At 41.3% G+C, this 16,724-nt stretch overlaps 1 protein-coding gene across 9 annotated transcripts in view; it reads left to right on the top strand.

The window, feature by feature from the left end:
• Positions 1 to 16,634, top strand: part of LGI1 (leucine rich glioma inactivated 1) — a 35,752-nt gene extending 19,118 nt beyond the window's left edge. For 4 of the 9 annotated variants that reach the window (XM_080403566.1, XM_080403564.1, XM_080403563.1 and 1 more), the window contains exons 2-9: positions 3,874 to 4,323; positions 4,717 to 4,788; positions 8,624 to 8,695; positions 8,799 to 8,870; positions 12,954 to 13,025; positions 14,231 to 14,400; positions 14,816 to 14,980; positions 15,060 to 16,634. In XM_080403566.1, the coding sequence (XP_080259692.1) occupies positions 4,133 to 4,323; positions 4,717 to 4,788; positions 8,624 to 8,695; positions 8,799 to 8,870; positions 12,954 to 13,025; positions 14,231 to 14,400; positions 14,816 to 14,980; positions 15,060 to 15,877 (1,632 nt within the window). In that variant the 5' untranslated portion in view covers positions 3,874 to 4,132 and the 3' untranslated portion in view covers positions 15,878 to 16,634. Of the gene's footprint in view, positions 1 to 117; positions 2,717 to 3,873; positions 4,333 to 4,716; positions 4,789 to 8,623; positions 8,871 to 12,953; positions 13,026 to 14,230; positions 14,401 to 14,815; positions 14,981 to 15,059 lie in introns of those variants that run through there. The other 5 variants (XM_080403562.1, XM_080403568.1, XM_080403567.1 and 2 more) reach the window with 5 other exon arrangements.
• The last annotated feature ends 90 nt before the right edge of the window (positions 16,635 to 16,724 follow it).

Below are 16,724 nucleotides of genomic sequence, written 5' to 3'. Positions count from 1 at the left end.
TTAAACTAATTTTTGGCTCTATGTTTTGAGCATTAGTGTTTGCTGTCTTCAAATACTTTAGCAAACAGGTTTACTCATAGAAGTAGCCACATTTTAACCAGATAGGTGAGAATACTTGCTAAAAGTGTATTTTTAGTAAACACGGATAATAATAAATGCCTGTGTTTGGTCTAGAAATCAAGCCACAGAAGTTGTGCCAAGTCTGACCAAAGAACACAAGTAATGGCAGGTGAATACCCCTGGTGCCAGCTAGCATAAGGACCTGTAACTCGCGACCCTCCCTCATGCAGCTGCACCAGGCCAGTTGTGAGATGGTCGACTGCTGCCAAAAATTGCTGTCACCAAACAATTTGGCAGCCTTGGAAGAAATAAGCCATTTGAGTCTTAGCCTAAACGGTGACTGTGTGGGAGGTGGTAAGGCTTGCTTAGCTCTGGTCAAAATGCGGGGTGGAACACCACAGCACGTTAACGAAGAGCAGGAAGCAGCAAGCTGAGGGCAGCGGCGGGTGACGGAGCCTCCGTTGTCACAGGGGCACAAACCGTGAGCGGGCACCGGCAGAGCGCGGGGAAGGCGCAGGGAAGCCGGGCCGCACTCCCCCTCCCCGCCGTCTGGCCCTGGGGGGCTTCTCCTCCCGTCTGACCCCGGCGGGCTCCTCCTCGGGCCGGCGGGGCTAAAAGGGAGCGGCGCGGCGAGCGAGCAGGCAAGGGGCCGCCGGGGCCGGGAGCGGCGGGGCTGCGGCGCGGCGGGTTGCCGGGATACCGGGCCGCGGGGGGGCGGCCCCGGCCCCGGCGGTGAGGGGGCCCCGCTCAGGTCCGCTTTGGGACCTGCCGGCCCGCTCGGTACCGAAACCGAGCCCGGAGCGGCAGCCAGCACGGTGCGTCCGTGCCCATAGCGGAACATGTGGGCCAGCGAGCACCTCCGCGGCACGGCGAGGTGGAGGTTCTTCGGCGAAAACGTAGTCCAAGGATGGGAAGCAGACCGAGTAAGGCGAGCCGCAACTCCCTCATCCCCCCTGCCGGAACCTTGCTGAAAGAAAAATAAATGCATTTTTGAATCGCCGTGTGCCTAAGCAGTACCTGGCGCACCGGCACAGCGAGGCGGGAAGGCGGCAGCGCCGGGTGCGGGCGTGCAGGCCAGCCCTGCGCCCACAGCCGGGGACAGGCGGCCGTGCCGCGGGGATGGGCGCCCCAAACGCTGCAGCCCTGGCCACCAGCTATGCCACTGCACATCCACAGACCAATTTGTTTTTAAACTGCTACATGGCAAGAAACGAGATGCTGAGCTTGGCACAAAAGGCCCCTAGAAAACGTGATCTGTGCCTCTCTTTTTACAGAGCTGTTACAAATATCCATAATATTTGCAATTTTGGAGAAAACGAGGTTGTTTTGGCGTGTAGTTTGGAATAGACGACTAACTTCGAGGCGGTTCTCTGCAGGGACAAAACTGGAGTCCGGTTACTGCTCTGCTGCAGAATGTGCTTTTGTTACCAAAAAACCACTACACTGCGAAGTTTTCAGGGGGTTCACAATGTGGCTGCAGTATTAACTAAAAAGAAATGCCTAAGTAATTGATGGTGGAGTTCAGTGAATGAGCCGAAGGAAATTAAACAAGGGGGTTCACCATCAGTGGCAACAGATTGCCATGGCAATGGGTAGCTTTGCCAGGAATAAACAAACAAACAACAACAGGCCTCTTCTCTTTCAGAATAAAAGTTAGAGAATTTTCCGTTCTCACCTCACCAGAGTCTGTGCCTTTGGACATCTTGGAGGGGAGAAGATGGTGTACCCTACTTATGCAAGTCTCACAAATCCAGCTCCCTTCTCAGTCATACATTTAGGCAATTTCCAGAGCAAGAAGTAACCTTTATATCCAGGGGAAGGCATCGATATTTGCTTTATAATGATTTCAGTGTTTTGGTTACTGTAATTCTGTACCTTTTTCTTAGGAAAGGTGGAAGGGCTCAGAAATAATGCAGCTCTGTGTCACTCCTAGTTGAAGTCAATCCTGCTTCAGGAGAGACTGCTGACAGGGAAGATTTTCTTAAGAGCAAAAACACAGGCCCACACTTAAATTAATAAAGAGCTGTACAAAAACACAGCACAGAGAGGGAGGGAGCTGAGAAAGCATGGGTTCCCCTTTCTCCCGCAGGCACGGACGGGTACCGGACGGGGAGCATGCCATCGCACAGGCACCGGAGCCTGCTCTCTCTCCCAGCAGGGCCTTTGGAGGGGCCCTCTGCCTCTGAAAGCTTTCTGGACATTTCTGGCCAGCCCCAGTCCCTCAGAGGATGCAGTCCCACCACCTGCTGCGAGCTCAGTGGGTCTCCTCTCTTTCCAGGGAGGCAGCCCTCAGCCACCACCCAGGGAAGGATTCAGTAGCGCTGAGGTCCTGTCTAGGTTCCATACGCTGAGTTTCTTGCAGTTTTGCAGGCTGTCGTTCCCCTCTGCCACCTTTCACCCACAGCGTATGAAATTCCTTTGGGCACTCATACCTGGGTATGCCCTAGGGCCTTGCTGGTGGTGGTCCTGAGGAAGACAGACACAGCACAGTGTTGGTCTTGAGGTTTCGTGACCTGTAGAGCAGGAGCAATGGGCCAGAGCCAGGTTGCCATGCGGAATCGGAGGAGTAACCAGAAGGCAAGAAGAGACTTTCCTCATCAGGAGATCAAGTGCTGCCTGGTGAGAAGACAGCACCTACATGAAGGAGCCGATGACGGTATTAAACTTCTGTATCATGAGGTTTTGTGATCTGTGTAACATAAACAGTGCTGCCAGTCTGACAGAGAAGTGTCAAGACCTATTAAACTCTTCTAATAGCAATCCCATATTGGAAAAAAAAAAATCATCCCATATGGCTTTCCAGCTATTTGGCATCCATTACTTTTGTCTTACCCTTCTTTATAGAATAACACTTAGGTGCTGCCTAAGTTCCCTATAAAATATTTAATGTAGTTTACTGTAAAGTTGTCAGGCTGAGGACTGTACCTTACAGAGTATTCATACTGCACCTAGCACTAATTTCAATTGCAGCCTCCAGGCAGCATTGTAAAGATTCATTATTGCCATCAAAATCTGTCCCTAACCTGTCACTTTTCACAGAAGGTCCATTCTTAACTACAGGTTTAACATAGCTGCTGTTTAAATTTAAACAGTTTTCTTTTTTGCCATCTAAAATTATCAAACCAGTCTCCAAGCAAATGCATTTTTTAACTTGAATTTTTAATTAATGTTGTCCATTTTGAACAGTGCTTGATCCACTTTATTTAACCAGCTCAGAAAACATGTAACAAGTAAGAATGTTTGGGTTTATTTATTAAAGAAAAAAAAAAAAAAAAAGAAAAGCAGCAGTTGGGGTCTATTTTGCATGAGAAAATATTTTGTTTAGGAATGACAGTTGTAGGCATTCTCTCATACGTTGTAATATTTTCCATGTGTGGCAGCTTGTTTTTCAGTGGTACAAATATGTGCAATAAGGGCTAAGGATAAAAATTAATCTAACAGCTTTTGCAGCAATGCTTTTGATGGTTTCACTCGATTTCATTTTCCTGTGGATACTGCCGTTAGTTCTGCTGCTTGCAGTATGTGAAGCATAATTCTCAAAGGTTCACGAGGTTGTAGGGATCCAGTAAGAGATGACTGATTTCTCTCCCCACACACATACACTCCACCCCACACCCACTTACCCACCCACCAGCAAAACATAATGCTGTACTATTTTTGGCAACAGGGAAAGGGCCTCCCTGTGAAAACAGAAAGCAGTGTATTTCTCAGTTACATCACTTTGCAATCTAATGCTGTGTTGTGCTTGGTGTTTTTGTGGTGATGCAAGTCTTTTTTTTTTTTTTTTCCCTTCTTTTTTTTTTTTCCCTTCAGCCAGTTGGATTTTCCCCATCTTACAGCACCTCGCAGGTCTCTTCTCTGAGCAGTACGTTGCATGAGTGAGTGGAAACATACAGATCAGCTGCAGGTTTCTGTCTACAAAAACAGAGTGAAAGAGAAAGAAAAGGGTTGGGAAAGCAGAGACAAATATTGACCTGGACTTATAGAAAGACATCCAATGGCTGAATAAAGAACCCCTGTTCATGTTTTGGGATATTCTTTCAACTGGCTGGAACGAGAGCGGATCAAAAGAATGGGAAATGCCAGCAGACCCTTTAGAAGAATTGCTTATTTCTTATGCCTTTTATCTGTGCTTTTGCTGACTGAAGGGAAGAAACCAGTGAAGCCAAAATGTCCTGCCTGGTGTACTTGTACCAAAGATAATGCTTTATGTGAAAATGCCAGATCTATTCCTCGCAGCGTTCCGCCTGATGTTATCTCACTGTAAGGGCTGTAAGCATTTGGTTATTTAATTTATGATTTAAAATGAACTAGGATGTGTGGTGTTTTCAGTGCATACGGAAGGATGCTTGCTGCAGGGAGTACCTCCAGCATTCAGAATCATCAGCTAATGTGTTAAAATTGTGCTGCATCCTTGAATCCTGATTTTTACATCTCTTTCATCTGTCTGTCTGTCTGTCTGTGTATGTGCACACATCCCATTTTATACCTCCTTCTATACTACATGAAACCTGTAACATTAATTTTTGGGGGTTGGTGTTTGGTTTTTTTTTTTTTACTTATAGAAATAAATTTCTCTGTGATGACCAGATCAGTATTATAACCATGGATATAAGAGACTACATTAATATAAGGTTGTTTTTTTCTTCTTTCCAGATCCTTTGTGAGATCTGCTTTTACTAAAATCCCAGAAGGGAGTTTTTTGCTCACACCATCTCTGCAGCTTCTGTGAGAAATATTTATATGATACAATTTTTGTTATGAAATGTATATGTATCCATAATTATTTAAGAAAGGATCTCAGTATTAATTTTGTAAGAAACAGCAAGAAAAGGTTCACTGGATGACAAAATACAAGACTTTTTAGCAATTTGAAAGATAGTGCATGTTTAATTTTTTTCAAAGTGTATCTACTCAGTATTTTGCAAGGCTATTTGTTGTCAGTACTACTTTGAATGATTACATGCTGAAGCTTTTGGTGACAGAACGTATGCTATCTTAATTATACTTTAATTAACATTACAGGAGGGACTTCAGCATTGCAATAACTATTGGTGTTTCTTTTCTGCAGTCCTGGTCCCAGTATATAGCTGCCCATTTGCAACTCCCATTGATGGAGAACTCAGAACCCCTCAGATCAGGCCCTTCATTGCAGTGGGACAGGTCCTGAAGTCCTTTTCCACGTAAAATTGCCATTGACTTCTGTGGAAGTTTAGTCCCTTCAGTGGGAGTTTTGCCTTCATCGCGCCTGGATTTGACCCTATTTGTTATTTTGTTATTTTTTTTGGAAAAAAACCCAGAAAAGTAAGGAAGGTTTTCTTCCGATTAAAAAAAATCAAGCAGTTATTTCAAAATCAAATACATCGATGAGGTATACACAGAAAGAGAGTATTTTGGGATGTTTAAATCTTAGATGCATTTTGGTAAGGATTTTCACAGGCTTTCCTAGAAATGTGGGTATGCGATTATATAATTGTGAGCTATACGGAGGCAGAGGGGGTGTAACCTGAACTGTTTATAGTGGATGTGCTGCCAGCCTGACACGCACCCGGGTTTGTCTCAGAGATCCGGCACGACAGACTCCCCGATGTGAGATCAGAATTGAAACTGGACGTCTGTCCCAGGCTGACTTCCCGTGCACCCGCGGTGTGGCCAGGGCTGCAATGTGGGTGCGTCGGAGCCCTAGGGCTGTTAGATGAACTGCTGGGGCGCCCATAGCGGGAGCCCTGACCCCAGCTGTACTCTGCTACCTCAAGTGGAGCTGATAAGGAGGTGCAGACGTACTGTACAATTTTGGATACAGAGTAAATAGGTAAATGCAGTTACTATGGAAACCTAAATGCTTTTCCATGGTGCTTTATTCCTGAGAAGCTTTTCCCAGGTGGTCACAGATCATAAAATGGACACATTTCACGTAATTCCTGCAATGGGCCTTTCAAAGGAAAGAAAAAAGAAATAGCAGCATTGGTGGAGCTTGTATCTGAAGAGAGTGAGTAAGACATCATCTCTCTTGGCTACGATGTGCCACCTACACTTAGCGATCCCACTCCCAGGGAGGCAGAATTGGGTAGGGTGGAGCGGGACAGGCACAGTCACCTTATTTTGAGTTATTATAGCGCCTGGCACAGCAGGGTCTGGCAACGGCTTGGGGCGTTTTGGTAATGGTAATAATTGGCGTGGTCTGGTGTACACTGAAACGCACGTTCTAAGCTGCTGTTAATAAATGCTGCAAGAAAAGCTCTGACCCCAGGAAATCAGGTGTTGTTCCATTATGGCCTATGAGTGATCTGTTTTCCAGATATATTTCTGACACGGTAGCTGATCTGCTTGCCATCTTCGGGAAGTCAGGCTGCTGATCTAAGGCAAATGACTCCTTGAGCACAGACCATAGGAGCAGGATTGTATCCGTGAGGCCAATATTCCAGTTTGCATGTGGGAAAGAAAAATTTCCATCTTTGGCAGAAGATAGTAAGGGAAATAAGAACATGGAGAACTCAGGTTAATTAAAAATTAAAGTAAGTTTTAGCTTTGTACGATCATAGCTGTATTGGTAGGTTTAATTTAGCCAACAGCAAGAGTTAGCAGCCTATATGTATTTCCATGTGATAGTCTCCAGCATTACATGTTTAAGGTACAAAGGTAACTCACTATCTCCAGTATGCCAGTCAGACATTTCTGAGCATGGACTATACCTGCTGCTTTATTATTTACTACTGTTTTTACTGTAGTAGCGGCAGTGGTCTCTGGAAAAATCGTAGTCTGTGCTAAACACTACTCATAAGTCCTAGGCCAGGAAAGCTTTTTTTTTTCTTGAGTAGTATGGATGGTATGCTCTCTGCTCTTCATGTGACAACAAAAATACATATGGTGAAGTGCCAGCAGGAGTGTTCCCTAAATGCAGAGAAAATCTCCCTGCTCTCATCTCTATCACGTGTAACTCCATGTATCAGCAGTATGCTGAGGGTGCCCTTACAAACTGATGACATGAAAGCCTATAGGTAATCATGGCACCAGGATCCATACCTGCTAGCAGCGTATAGTTCCTGCTAAGCAATATAGTTCCTAGCTACAGTGCAGGATCTTCAGCCTCTGTCCCCAGAAGCAACTAGCTGGTGGGTCACAGATCAAGCAGATTTGGTGTTTGAGGTCAGAGAGTGGGTGAAAAGCCACTTTGTGCATCAAATATGTGTGATACAGCCACTGGGGGGAGGTACGAGATGGGAGGCGAGTGAGCTCACCGAGTGCAAGACCTATGCTATAAGCCTGTGGCTATCTCTAAAACAGCTGTACTATTTAAAGAGATACCACCCTGTTCTTTAAATTATAAGGAGGGTAGAGTGCACAAAAGGAAAAATTATCCAATGAAATCACATCAGAAAAGTAAAATCAGTTGCAGGCAGCAGATACACTAAATTGGCCTGCTGGTTCAGAGATTTTACAAAAATACTTATTTTCTCTAAGAAAGGGAAGCATTCATTGTTTGTAACAAAAAAGGAGAATTTCCTGCTTATATTTTTCATACATACAAAGAAACATATTTATAGCGAAAAAGCAGTCTGCAATAGCCAAGTGAGAAAATAAGTGAACTGTGATTTATTCTTAATGCAAACTTCAAAATAAGAGATTAATTCATTAAGTGTATTAATTCATACTTGGAAATCTCACATTCCTGAATGCCTAAGGATGTCGTAGTCTAAATCTATTTATCCATCAGGTCCAACTGAATAAATTTAGATGAGCATCTAGTATTTCACTGGCATAAAGTTCATCGTACTTGACAATGCCTCACCATATGAAGGGTGTGGCAGTCCAGAGCTGAATTAAAATGGACAAATGCAAACATGTCTGATAACCATAAATAAAGCTGGAAAAATCAATGCTAGTCCACTTTTAAAGCTTACAAAATTATGTAAAATTAAATGTGTTGTTGGTATTTTTACTGCTAGATGGATGAAAAATACATTCACTCACTAAGAGCTATCCCCAGCAGGTATAATGTGGTCTTATACATAGTTCTGGTCTGAACACTGACTAAATTAAGAGATTTTACATTTTTTTCTCAGCAACTTCTCAGTACCCTCAGGTCAAATATGCTCACAAGTTTAACTCCTAAATTAAGGGATTTTCCTGTCGGTCAGTGGTGCAAATTCAACCTGATCTCTGGCTAACCAGCTGGACGCTTTCCCTATGTTGTCATCAACAATTAATGTTCTTCAAGACAATTTAGACCTCTGTAGTACTTGAACATTTCATTGTCATCCAAGTATGTCTCCAGTGGCACTTGTACAATCCCATTGTTTTACTGGCATGATAAACCCACGTTTACATCCCACAGAAGTCAATGGAATTTTATCAGATGGCCCCAGTAGGCAAAGAAGGGTTCTTGGGTCCTTCCCTTTGCACCAGACTATGGTGCGATATATCAGCCTTACAATCCTGTAGGCCTTATGCAGACAAAACCATGAAACCAGGCAGTGGAAATTTGGCCTACCATGGTTTGCTGAATCATTTTCTAAAGATGCTAATAGCCTAATGGTTTTTTGTTTTGCATCTCTTTTTGCAGGTTGTTTACATCCAACACTTTCGATGTTATTAGTGATGATGCTTTCATGGGCCTTCCTCATCTAGAATATTTGTGAGTGGACAAAAGTATATTTCCTGGCATTATTGAATAGAATGGGTGGGCTTCCGAGTTCCAGGCATTGCTTTGACCAGAATGACTTTGCGACCCATTACAGGTTCATAGAGAACAACAGCATTAAGTCAATTTCAAGAAATACTTTCAGAGGACTGAAATCTTTAATTCACCTGTAAGTAAAGTGGTTGAATATATTACTCGGTATATTTAATATCATAACTGAACCACCGTGTTGTTGAATTGCACATTTTGACATATAGCTGTTCACGTTTGTTTAAGCAGAATTAACAGTAATTTAATTAGAATGTTAATCTTTGTTTCCACCAAAGACTTCCAAACTGTCTTATGTGTAGAAGACCAGGACCCAAACAACTTCCAAGTAGTACATGTTTGGCAGTAGCTCCCTGACTTTCTCTCCTCAGAGCACCAGGGATTTCCAGCTAAGCTGGAAGCATGTAGGAGCAGGGAGAAAGGAGGATGAGTCGGGAAGCTTGGCACTGCTGAGTCGAGTCCTAGTTTGGGACTTGGAGAGGAGGAAGGTGAGAGCTGTGGTCACCATTGAGGTGCCATGGTGGCGAGGGTCTGAGAGGTGGATGCACACCTTTTCCCAGGCACCCCAGTCTGGCGTGGATCCAGGAGAACGTTACAGCCATTCCTGGGACAGGCCATCACTGTCTGTACCCACACCCACTTCAGCTGCTAACTGTATCCAGCAAAATTTGACCAAATCAAATTTGCAAATTCCCACCCCGAACAATTTTAAATAGAAGGCTTGCAGCAAAGCGCCTTTATTGTGACTTACTGATCCACTTCTTCCACTTAACTGTAAGGCATAGCAGCCTTTAGACTCCAGCAGGACTGGCTTCAAAGCCCTGCACTGCACCCTGTCCTCTCTTGAACGTGAGCAAGAGCATCTCACGATCAGGATCTGTCAAACACTGACACCGGGGTCTGCTTAACATTCCTCATGTGGCTGCTCAGCCCTTCAGCTATCCTGGAAACATGGCCAACCCTTGCCCTCTGACATGCTGCAGACCCCTTGCTGCATTAGCCAAAAGGGGGAATTAGTCAAATGCACCCTGGATGCTAATGCAGCTGCTGGGAGCGACGCTTCCAGTGCTCACACCAGCCCAGGCACTTCTTGTGCTGTGCTCAGCAGGTGGAACGCACACTGGCAGCAAATACCTGTAACATTTCACTGCAAACGCAAGAGTAGCATCCTCATGCTTGGAGCCATCCAGACAATTTTTAGACAGGCTTTTGTCTCTTATCTTACATCAAGTTTATCTTTTAGTAAGAATTATATTTTAGCAAGTGAGAAATGTATTGAAAATACAATATGTATGGTAAGAAAACATAAAAATTAAAAAATATTGTATGAAAAGGATGGGGTGTGCCTGACATAGGTTTATACCCAGCTCTGAGCATTTGCATTCTGAAGCATATATCTTGGCGGAGGTGGTGTCATAGGCAGGGGAGTGGATTCTGACCTTTTGGCCTTAACACAATAATCTCCAAGAGGGCTTTGGAACAGGGTCATTTAACTTTTTCTTTCATATATTTTGACACAGGAGAGAAAGCAAAGGTTCCAGTTTAAATAGTTAATGCATAAATATAATAGTTGAACTGCAATTCACCATGTAGTAAATGTACCATAAAGCACTTTGCTCTTCCCTTTTTGGTCAGAACAGACAGGACTCACAGCTGGCTGAAACCAAGCCTACTGTGACTTCTTGTGTAGTTAACGTTACTTATAGAATGGCTGTAAGCCTGGGGAAGAGGAAAGAGAGAAGAGGGAAAAAGATATATAAACACACTGTGCTCATCCCAGAAAAATCCATATTAGAGGTACAGGCATAATCATAGCATTGTTAAAAAAGGCAGATAATTGGGTAAGACTGGTAACTTGGACTTATCTTCAAAATATTTATGCACATGAATAGTTGTATATTCACAAATGGGTCTAGTACATTATTTATCACATTCATTTACTTATTTAGTAGCTGTTGCTCCCAGTGAGCAAATGGCTTTTCTAACACCGAGAAAGGCACAGTTTGTCTCCGCAGAGCATACAGTCCAAGAGTAACATCTTGTCTTGCCTGTTGTGTTGGTTTCGGGGGATGCTTCAGCAGTTTCATAAGAGAAAACGTATGTAAAAGAACCATGTTTGAGGAGCCACTGTGGTTTGCATGTGGTTGCATGCACATTTTTGGGACATGGATTTGTGCATCATGCTGCTATTTGCATGGAGTGCTATTCATGAAGACAATGAGAAATCTGCAGAACATAACTGCAAAGGCAGGTCCATTAACCACAGAATGTGACTAGTTTAATCTGTTTGCAGAACCGATCCCCACCCTTTGGGAAAATTGCATATACACGTTAAGAGTAATCATTTGGCACCCCGAGGCATTTCTCATTTAAGAAACAGGAGACTACTTGTGTACATAAAATATATTAAAAAGAATCATAGAAATAAGCATAAAATTGAGTTCCATGAAGTTGGAGGGGAAGATGAACTTTATTCTATTTATTCTACTCTCTTCCTTTTGCAATGCAGTAAGCTATCCAAACATTTGTATTTTTATATTGCAATTAACTTTGATGATTATACTGTGTCCTTATTGTAAAACAGAGCCATTAAGTGTTTATTGTTACGCAACACAATTTATTTTCTGCTCAGAGTAGATTTAAGAACAGAAAAATTAAAGAAAAATATAATTTTTAAAACTAATTTTCTAATTTAATGCCAAAACCTTACAGTTAGGATTGTACAGTAATTTCTATGTACAACATATAATTTTCATAAAATCATAGAATCATTTAGGTTGGAAAAGACCTTTGAGATCATCAAGTCCAACTGTTAACCCAGGACTGCCAAGTCCAGCACTAAACCATGCAAATGCATAAACCTTGTGTAAATGTTTCTGTTAGTCATATTCCCATGGCAGTGCTGAACCTCTGCTACTTCCAAGTACATCATCCCTTTCAGTTTGCTGTATAATAATATATAAAGAATATGTAGGGCATCAAACCTGCCTCAGCTTGTAAGTCTACTTAGTTTTCTCCATATAAGTTACTTGACTTTTAAAGAATTGCCCTTGGGTGTAAAATGAAGCGTAAGTGAAGCACAATACACCAAACAGTGTTACAATCGGAGGTACTTTGGAAGTGGTGAAGTCAGAATGGACTAATGGCATCGTCCCATATTTACAATTCCTGATAAGGCAAACACTTAATTTTAAATGAGCCAGCAGACCTAGTACATCTCAGCCTGTTCTTGAATTTAAGTATATGCCTAAGTGGCTTTGCTTGGCTAGAGAAATTGTAGTTACTAAATAATTTTCACCTTTACAAGTGAAACTGAAAGAGGTTTTAAGTTTTACTAGCTACAGATTCTAACTGGGATCTTAAACTAGACTGATTTCTTTCCATTTTCATTTGTTCTCATAAGCAATAAATAATTTGGTTAATCAAAAGAGGCATAATCTATACCCTACAACATCATTCTTTTCCTTTCATGACCTCAGTGACATCTTGGAGAACCCAGACCTTTGGTGGACTCACACAGAGGTGTCTGACTGAAATGTAATATATTGCTTGTTCAAAGCCTGCTCATGTTTCCTTATCACTTTTACTACTAGAATACTCACTGAATTTAATCGAGTTTTCCCAACATTAAACATTGGGAATTAACAGCAGGTTTTTGCTGGTCTCAGACACACATGCTTACACATACACACACACACACACACCCTATTCCAGGAAAGAAATTCATGCCAGTCAGCAATTTCTTTGCTGTCACTGCATATTTCCCAAAACTATGAGCTAAACCTAAGTCCAATGGAATGAAAACTAGTGTTAAGGTTTTCTTTCCAGAAGTGGGGAAACCGAAGTAATATGAACACCAGGTATTGCTGTCTCATGAGGGAAATATCAGTAAATCCAGTCATGACTAATTGTTTTTAAATAATGGTATTGGCAAAACATGAGAGGTGATTGCACTTTTTACCCTGCTAAGTATTCTAAATGCTGCAAGGCTGCTGAAGAGTGAGAAGGCAAAAGAAGGCATGGCATTTTAGTGGAAGAAAAAGTCACAAAGTAAATGAGATATTCATAAAAGCAATCTTTTAGAACTAAGTGCTGGAGAATACCAGGGTTCTTTGCCTTAAGAAAAAAATTCCACACAGTTACATCTTGCAAAAACGTGTAATTTCATGAACTAACACTGATACTGAAGTGTCTTCTTTTACAGGAGTCTCGCAAATAATAATCTCCAGTCGCTTCCAAAAGACATATTCAAAGGCTTGGATTCTTTAACAAATGTGTAAGAAAGCACTTAATTTATCTAATAATTATACTAAAAATATAAAGAGATTATTTCAGACACTATTCTCTGTAACCATTCAAACCGATAGCCAGTAATGGGATCTTATTTCTGGTCAGAGCCTGCCCAATATGGGTAGGCTTGGGTTTTGTCTGCTGTAGTTGGCAATTTGCTTTAGTTTTGAATATTCCACCAGTTATGAAGATAAGTAATATTGTTAGTGGTTATGTAAGAGACCTGCATGTTCATTGAGACTTGGTGCATAAGAAGAAAGTATCCTTAGGGATGCATGAGAGAGCATGGCATATATGCAAGTAATTTCTGGGAAGGTTACCTTTTATCACAAGAGCATTTGTCTTAGTAAGCACCATATCCCATACTAAATCTAATTGCAACCAACCCAAAACCTGAACTTGTTCAAATATATAACTTAAATACCAGTAAAAATACAAAATATAGATAAACAGATAACCTCTATAGTTGTTTCACTGAAGTATGTCCTGTTTATAACACACCAAATTCTGGTTCATCTGATCTGGGATAATAAGTGCAGAACATCCTTTGCCTGCTCCCTGTATTAATGAGGTAGGCTGAATTCATAGTGTAAAGCTGCAGTAGTAAGATGTGGAGATGGTCGGTGTATCTAGTAGCATTACTTGGCATGACCGATCATGGCCAGGTGGTTACACAGTGGTCCTGGCGCTTGCCTGTTCCTGTACATACGATCTGACACCTGACTGAAGACAGCTGTAAAAGACTTGAACAGAACTCCTTTGCCTGTGTCTCCTAAAGCCCTAAATGAATATTTCTAAAGGACGTAGCAAATAGTGACTGGCTGACCATCAGGTCACAGTAGTTGCAGTTTTGTTACCTAGAATGCTTTTGTTCAGAAAGGGTGATCCAAAAGAAACCACCTCCTGAAATATGGGGCCAAGGCTTTTGTGTACCTGTAAACGTGGGGAAATCAACAAACACTTCCTACTGATCATCAAGTTAACTTCTCCTTGGTTACCTTAATATAATTAAATCTGTGTGGGTTCTGGTATGTAGATTTAACTATGGGTCAGGACAAATTAAGCCAGGAAGGCATCAACTGAGAATAAGCAGAGGGCACATATTTAACAAGAGCCCAGCCTATTGTTGTCCTGCAAGGAGGAATACATCAGCTGACTATTTACTTTCAATGCATGATTTATTTGTTGTAGAGATCTTAGAGGCAACGCATTTAATTGTGACTGCAAACTGAAGTGGTTAGTGGAATGGCTGGGCAGCACCAATGCAACTGTTGAAGACATTTACTGTGAAAGCCCACCAGAATATAAGAAGCGCAAAATCAACAGCCTCTCTCCAAAAGAATTTGATTGCATTATTACAGGTAATGTGCTTCAGATTATTTATTCTTGTTAAATTAAAGTCAAAGCTCTGTATTTTTTTATTCCAGGGTCCATTTTTGCAGGTAGTCTGCACAGTGGATGGAACTTTCTCTAAAATCAATATGAATCCTGTGCAGGTGGAAGTCTGACGTGAATCACTTGCGAGTAGAGTCTTACATTGCAGTTTCTACTCAGACTTCAATATAGTATATAAGGATTTGAAGAACTGGACCATAAACCAGCATCTCTTTATTGAGAACGACTGAAAAACAAGTTGCAGTGCTCCTTTATCAAAAGGAAAATTGGACTAGTGATGAAATACTGTAATTTGTAATAAACTGGTATCTGTTAAGCAGATGTTTTTAAGTACAATATGGAAAGTATCTCTGTAGTTATATGTTGTGTGCACTTTTGCAGAATTTGAAGTTTATCAGTCCCTGCCATACCAATCTCTGTCAGTAGATACTTTCTCATACATGAATGATGAACACGTGGTTATTGCTCAGCCTTTTACTGGAAAATGCATCTTTCTTGAATGGGACCATGTAGAAGTGATGTTCAGGAATTACGACAACATTACAGGTACTAACACTGCTCGACAAGTAACATTACAACAGCTGGTCCAACAAGTGGTGCTAACCCTGTCTTTTTCTTTTTATAGGTACTTCAACTGTTGTGTGTAAACCTATAGTTATTGAGAGTCAGCTGTATGTCATTGTCGCACAGCTGTTTGGAGGCTCCCACATATATAAAAGAGATATTTTTGCTAGTAAATTTATAAAAATTCAAGATATTGAAATCCTTAAAATCCGAAAACCCAATGACATCGAAACTTTCAGGATTGCTGAAGACTGGTATTTTGTTGTTGCAGACAGTTCAAAGGCCGGTTTCACCACGGTTTACAAATGGAATGGGAATGGATTTTATTCCCATCAGTCTCTGCACGCCTGGTACAGAGATACTGATGTGGAGTATCTTGAAATATCTGGCAAACCACATTTAATTCTGTCAAGTAGTTCCCAAAGACCTGTAATATATCAATGGAACAAAGGAACAAATGAATTTGTTAAGCGTTTTGATATCCAAGATATGGAAGATGCATATGCTGTGAAACATTTCAAAGTGAAAGAGGATGTATACATTTGCTTAACAAGATTTATTGGGGACTCTAAAGTAATGAAATGGGGTGGTTCAGCATTCCTGGATTTACAAAGGATGCCATCCCGAGGGTCAATGGTATTCCAACCGCTTCAGATAAGTAATTATCAATATGCCATTCTTGGAAGTGATTATTCTTTCACTCAAGTCTATTATTGGGATGCTGAAAAGGCAAAATTTGTGAAGTTTCAAGAATTAAACGTACAGGCACCAAGATCTTTCATACATGTCTCCATCGATAAACGAGATTTTCTCTTTGCTTCAAGTTTTAAGGGAACTACATTGATTTACAAACATGTCATAGTTGACTTAAGCGCATGACACTCATAATTCTGAGATTACATCAGACTTTCTACCATAAGTGGACAAAATGAACTAAATGCATGATGACTCTCTTATCTTACTTCCAAATGAATGCCTTTAAAAGTTGAGATTGCTAGAACAAAGTATTACTAGTATCTTCATCTTTAATTGTCAAGTCTAGTGGTGTTGGAAGTTGCATTTTTTAACAAAAAGAAATTAAATTAACTGTTCTTTGCATCCACAATATGTAAATATGTGTGCAACTGCATCTGTTGCTGTAAGAAATATTAAGATGTACTTTTCCATTTATTTATTCACCTGTTTGAAACAACTGCCAAATAAAATGTTTACATTTTGTGTCTTTCACATTCCAAATATTATTTGCAGGTGATACTTTTTATTTGTGTATATATTATACACATATAAAATAAACCCAAGAAGGTATATCGCCCAATGTAGTGTTGTTGCACAATATCAAAAGTCAGGTGGATTTTATATATAATAATAATAATTTCTTGATAAAAATACAGCATTGAACCCTAATCCTATAAATTATCACCTGGACATATCCTTGCGTTTATGTGAAGCTTCACTGATTTAAACAGGACTCCACCCAGAAAAAAGCATTCAGTTATATAGAACCAATTGCAAAATGGAGGGTTCCATTATAGAGATCCAGCTGTAGGATGGGGCTTTGTACTGTGTATCCCTGTAAGAACTTGACTTTCTAAAACTTTACAAAGAAATCAACAGAATAAAAGGTGATGTAAAGGTCTGTCTTTCTCCATCTCATCCTGAGGCAGCAAAAAACAAATCTGTTGTAACACTGGGGCTGTTACTGTGCTGAAATCTTGAAGCACAGCTT

Source organism: Falco punctatus, assembly GCF_963210335.1.
Source record: "Falco punctatus genome assembly, chromosome: 9".
Classification (NCBI taxonomy): domain Eukaryota; kingdom Metazoa; phylum Chordata; class Aves; order Falconiformes; family Falconidae; genus Falco; species Falco punctatus.
Note: the sequence above shows the minus strand (reverse complement) of the source record. Positions and strands in the feature narration are given on the sequence as shown.